This window comes from Stegastes partitus, unplaced genomic scaffold, assembly GCF_000690725.1.
Source record: "Stegastes partitus isolate 25-593 unplaced genomic scaffold, Stegastes_partitus-1.0.2 Scaffold116, whole genome shotgun sequence".
NCBI classification, from domain to species: Eukaryota; Metazoa; Chordata; class Actinopteri; family Pomacentridae; genus Stegastes; species Stegastes partitus.
The window spans coordinates 34,335-40,112 of NW_007577847.1; the positions used below are offsets into that span (position 1 = coordinate 34,335).

At 44.9% G+C, this 5,778-nt stretch overlaps 1 protein-coding gene across 1 annotated transcript in view; it reads left to right on the forward strand.

Moving 5' to 3' along the window:
* Positions 1-5,778, forward strand: part of cyfip2 (cytoplasmic FMR1 interacting protein 2) — a 31,573-nt gene that overhangs the window by 5,916 nt on the left and 19,879 nt on the right. Inside the window, exons 2-4 of the mRNA XM_008278126.1 lie at positions 4,152-4,301; positions 4,403-4,492; positions 5,246-5,323. Of these exons, the coding sequence (XP_008276348.1) occupies positions 4,185-4,301; positions 4,403-4,492; positions 5,246-5,323 (285 nt within the window). The 5' untranslated portion in view covers positions 4,152-4,184. The remainder of the gene's footprint in view (positions 1-4,151; positions 4,302-4,402; positions 4,493-5,245; positions 5,324-5,778) is intronic.

The following is a 5,778-nucleotide window of genomic DNA, read 5'->3' on the forward strand; positions in this document are numbered from 1 at the left end:
ATACTTCCACACAGATGACGCTGCGTCTCGTCTGTGCATCAAAAATCTTCCTTTTAAGCGTTTATTTCCTGTTTCTGCTCATTTTGCTGTGCACATGTGAAGCCTACAGCCTGTGTCAGAGACTCAGTGCATCCCAGATCCCTTCAATCGCACTAAGTTACCTTCTATCAGGCTTCTCTTCTAGTTTAGCTACATAAGATGAAAACCTAATTGCAGCTGGAGTTTTAATCGATTAGTTGCAAACTAGTTCACAAATATTTTGATAATGAGTTAATTTTTCAAACTTCATCTGGTTCCAACATCCTTAATTTGAATATTCCATGAGAGCAAAGTGAACATCTTTGGGTTGTGGACAAAGCAGAACATTACAGGACATCATCTTGGGCTTTGGGAAACACTAATTCACTATTTAATTTTATATTTTATAGACCGAACGACTAACCGATCGATCGAGGCGACTTGGAAACCGTTCTGCTGTGACATCCAGCAGCATCATGGCCGTGTACTTCTGTATCTTACATATTTCTACTATCACCTGATACCTTGACAGCTTTGTCACCATCAGCTGACAGCACTGTTGCTGTTTTTATTTTTTGCAGCTGAATAGCTCGGGAGAAAAAAAAAAAAAGCCAATGACAAAGGCCTCTGACACATAAATAACCCGACAGCCAAAGAAAAGGGAAGTTTAACACAACAGCTACACTGACTAGCACTGTTGTCACCAATCCTGAATCTTTCCTTCATGTCGCCACCATAAAACCCTCCAAAGCGGATGGTTGATTGTGTTTCCTCTGCTCTACCTGTCCGGCTTGGTGTCAGTCATGAAAGCCGAGCCTCTCTCTCTCCCTCTGTGTGTTCTTTTACTCCATGTTCATGTGATGCTCATTGTTGTCGCTCTAAAAGCAGAGCGTGACATCATGGGGATCATGAGACGGCAGCAGTTTTGCGTGTGCCGCTCTCTGAAACGACAATCAGCCCTGTGAAATACCTCAGCTAGCAGCCGGCGTCCCCGCACACGATGCTGCGGACGGACGCTGATTTAACTCCAGCGTTTGGCGAACGATCAAGAGTTCTTCCCGACGCCGATCGGATCTTATTGTGCGGGCGAATATATATTACAAAGCCAGCCTTCGGGGGGGAGATCCCGTTGAGTGGTGTGACCCTTTAGTTGACACACTTTTCTCTCGCTCTGTCTTTCTCTTACAGCAGCCACACGCATTTCCCTATCTTATTCCTTCTTTCTCGGTGTGCTGTTTCTTCCCGGCACCCTTGAATCCTCATTGTTGAGTCCCATCACGAGGACATCTGACCCCAGCTCTTGTCGTATAGCGGCTTTAGTTATAACATGAAACTGCCCCGGGGAGGGGAGGGGAGGTAATTTCACATATTTTTTATGTCCAACTCCTGCGTGAGATTTCTGAACAGAGCTGTTGTGTGCCTTGTCCTCTTTTTTTTTGCCGTTCCGGTGTAATGCAGGGCCTGCAGCCACGTTACCAAGTGCCCAGAAGGGAATGAAGGGGCCCTTTTGCTTTGTGAAGATGCACACACACACACACACACACACACACATAGACAGACAGACAAACAGACACACCAACTGTTGAACAGAGTCTGGTATAGGGTGGGAAAGTTTATTCAGCCAACTCCAGGCTTTACACTGCGTCTGTATTCCCAAGCACAGATGGGGAGTTTAGCAGCACTGAGCGTGTTTGTCTGCCTGACAAAAAACCCCTGTAGCAAGCTGCATGTTTCATTTTCTGTAAGCTGAACGGTTAAAAATAACCAAGCGAGTCTTAAAAAGAATTAGAGAGCGTCCAGGTTGTAAAGCGGCGCAAAGAATGTCGGAAATGCAGCGTTCGAGAGCACAAAATCCCCAAATATTATAAGATTTCAGCCGCACGGAGAAGTAAAGGTTGACGCCGACGTTCCATCTTAAGCCTCCGGCAGCCAATGATATCAAAAGTTTTAATTGAATTCATTTTCAAAATTAGCTGAATCTTGAATATGGAACTGAAACAAAAAGGTCAGTCACAACTAGCACCATATGCCACAGTGACAACCAGTGTTACCCGTGCTCAACCACTGCATTATTAAAAATATACATCGTTTGATGACATCGATTACACATATAATGGCAGAAAAGGGGATAAAACATCAATGTGGCTTTCTTTAAACCTCAACCCAGATGAATTTTCTTTATTATTTGTGTGTTGCTCAGTATATGGTGCCACTAAGAATACTTTTTAGAGTTGTTTGGTTTCTAAAATTACATAAAAAGCTGAAAAATGTCAGCGTTGTAGCCAGTTTGCGGTCAAAAACGCTTTTTCATTACTCGATTATCGAATTAAGCTGGCGACTAATCGACTAGCTGCTGCTGCACACGTGTGCCGATGTTTACCGACCCGCTCGTCCGTCTTACGTTTCCACTTTCGACTCTGCAGCTTTCACATAAGTTGCCAGTTTTGCATGACAGGAAACCTCACCCACCTCCTCGACGGTTCGTTTGCGATCATTAGTAAGCGTGCTCGTGTGGGCATGACCAGCAACAATGTGGCTCTGTGTTTTCATGATGTGCACTTCTCCTTCCATGACATGTCATATGAAACGACTGTTTCCTTTCAACTGCTTTTCAGCTTGCTGGTTCCTAAAGTTAGCTGTCTACTTATGACGGTGTTTTTTTTTTTAAATCTGTCTCTATTCTCTCTTCTGCGCCCCCCCTCCCTTGCGGTCCTCTCAGCTCTACGTGTGCTGTCTCGAAAATTAAGCTGATTATCGGCGCTGTCAGCCACGTCTGCCAGGTCAGACGTAAAATACACATTTCTGAGAGGCACATGATCTACGGGTGGGTGCGTCCGCGCCGCTGAGGCTGATCTGGGCCTTTTAATGAAGAGAGGTTTCAAGAGCATGTGGCTGTTTATTCCAATGATAGCCTCGTGCATGGAGTGAATACATAATTGTGCGCCTCTGTGTTTGTTTTAATTGTTAAACACACAAAATCCGCTTGCACAAAGTTTCAAAGAAAAAAAAAAACATTTTCCACTGGATCTACTTCCTCTGCAAGGTACTTTGTGTTTGTCAAAATGTCACCAGGTGTCAGACCGTTCCCCCGCCCGTGTCAGATCAATGACATTTTCTAGGTCTTGGCATTTCAAGAATTGCATGCTTGAAATATGCCTTTAGTCGAAGAAAAAGGCAAAAAGGAAACGGCGAGGGGCCTCTCCCCTTACTTCCCTCAAGTATTCGTCTGGTATTGTCATATAGTCGAAGAGGAGGGGATACAGGTGCAGGGCGAGCGTGCAGACGTGCTGCACCGCATAGACTAAACTGGGTTTTGTAAGAGGAAATGAGGTTGACTAGACATGTCAAAAAGAATATCTGTGTGTGACTGAGACGCTTTGCTTCTGTGTGGTGGAGCTTTTATTCGAACTGTGGAGGTGTCAGCTCGCTCGTTCGGTTGATCAAACTGTAGGTTCATGCACACCTCGGGTTTTTGTGTTCCTCGTTTTTAAACTGCAGATTATTTCAGCTGTTCGTGATATGATGTTTAGACTAGACATTACTTTCTTAGTTATCGATTTTAGCTTTCCATCCAGTCCTTAAGCCCGCAGTTTCCACTTCTCAGTTTGCTTGCTGTTTATTTTTCATGCACCGTTTAGGCCTGTTCCCACTGAACTCACTACTTGTCACGTGTAATCGTAGACAAATTATACTGCAACCAATGACGCTGTTTCCATTGGACGCCCATGATTTATAACTTCAGAACATCTTTGGAAGCAGCAATGAGTTTTAACAGCCCTAGAGGGCAATAGAGCGGTGACTAGCCAATCAGAATCCACAGCTTGTGTCACGTGTGGTGAGCTGTCAGCAGCTAAGCATTGATTTCATGTAAGTGAAACAATATCGAGGACCAACTACTGGATCCTCTTCTACACACTCTTGTTTGTTTAGCTAAACCCGCTTGATCTGCTTTTCACGCTGCAAAAATGCCAATAATTATGAGATTTTGTGTTTTTATCTACCCCGCAGTCTTCCTGTATACCTGCTGGTTTACAGCTTCCTCTGTTCGAGCATCACTGTTTTAAAGCGGACCGCATCCTGTCGGTTCTCATCCTTCTTTTCGTCTTGCCTCATTGTCTCACATCCTCTTCCAGACTGCGGTGTTGTTTGAGTGACGCCTCGTTGCCATGACGACCCACGTGACCCTGGAGGATGCCCTGTCCAACGTGGACCTGCTGGAGGAGCTGCCCCTGCCCGACCAGCAGCCATGCATCGAGCCCCCTCCCTCCTCCATCATGTACCAGGTACACGCTCCCGCCGCCTCCCACCACCGTCTCCTCCTGTTTCCAAAAGTGCCCCTTTTGACTCTTTTGTCTCCCCCCTCCCCGTCTTTTTCTTCTTGCAGGCTAATTTCGACACCAACTTTGAAGACAGGAATGCATTTGTGACCGGCATCGCCCGTTACATCGAGCAAGCCACGGTTCACTCCAGCATGGTGAGACCGGTGTTCTGATTGGAGATGAAAAACCACATGCAATGATTTGGCATCATCGTGTTTTTTTTTTTTCTTTTTACATCTAACTAGTTGAATTCATTCTTTTGTGGTTGAGCTTCAGTATTTGCTGTTCCTCTTTCAGTGAACACAAAGCCGAGTGTGGGAAGCGGCTTCATGCCCTTAAAGAGAGCCTTGTTTTATGCGAATCGATTATCATTTGGCTCTTTTGTTAAGATTTGGCTCGGCTTATGGGAGGACACACATATGCGCACACACACTCATATAGACACATATTCCACTCACACACTGGTGAAGCAGGCAGCCAGTGAACCACTAAACCTCTTTCCCCCCATGGTGAATGAATGGAGAATGTGATTTGACTGGCAAACAGGGGAAGTAGCGCTTTATTTAACCTTATTTAATCAGGAAGTCCATTCAGGTTGAAGCCAGTCTATTTGGGGACACTCTTGCTTTAGCCAGAATGATGGAGAAATGTGTCTCACCTACTTCTGAAGGGAAGCGATGTTCCCTCTGCTAAAATATTTATCGAGTCCTGGAATGTGTGACTCATGTGAGATGCTCGGTGTGTTTAGTGCTAAGTGGCTTTGCTAAACTTCCATCAGGAGCATGCAGAGACAGAATTAAACAAATAAAAAGCTAGGAGGAGCTACTTAATGCCTGTGTCATTAGAGACTTTGCTTTAGCTGTGAGATTAATTATGTCTTTTGCTGTGTGTGTTGTCCATTTGTGCAGAATGAGATGCTGGAGGAAGGACACGAGTACGCTGTGATGCTGTACACTTGGAGAAGCTGCTCCCGAGCCATTCCCCAGGTAACGCCGCAGCTTTTCATAAGCGCAGGCTGCCAAACAGCATATTCAAATAAAGTGTTTTTCGTTTATACGTTGCTAATCAGTTCCTTTCAAAAGTTCCCAGAAAGTTAAAAAGACCCAAAGGTCGCTGCCTCCTCACAATGAAAATGTAATTATATAGAAATGTGCCTATTTGTCTGTATTACTCACTCCCCCACACGCTCTACATTTTAATACATTATTAATCTGGAAATAGTCTTTTTGCGTTGCCCAGCTTGTTAGGACTCTCAGTCTAGCACCCAGAGCAGATTGGGTTAAGTGGCCTTGCCCAAGGGCTCAACAGTGGCAACGTCGGAACTTCAATTTTATTAGTAGCCCAAAGACTTACCTGCTGAGTCACCACTTCTTCGTAACAAGAGCTGGGAAAAAAAGTGTGATTTCTGAAAGCTTTGTTAAGTTTACCGCATGTGAAGGAG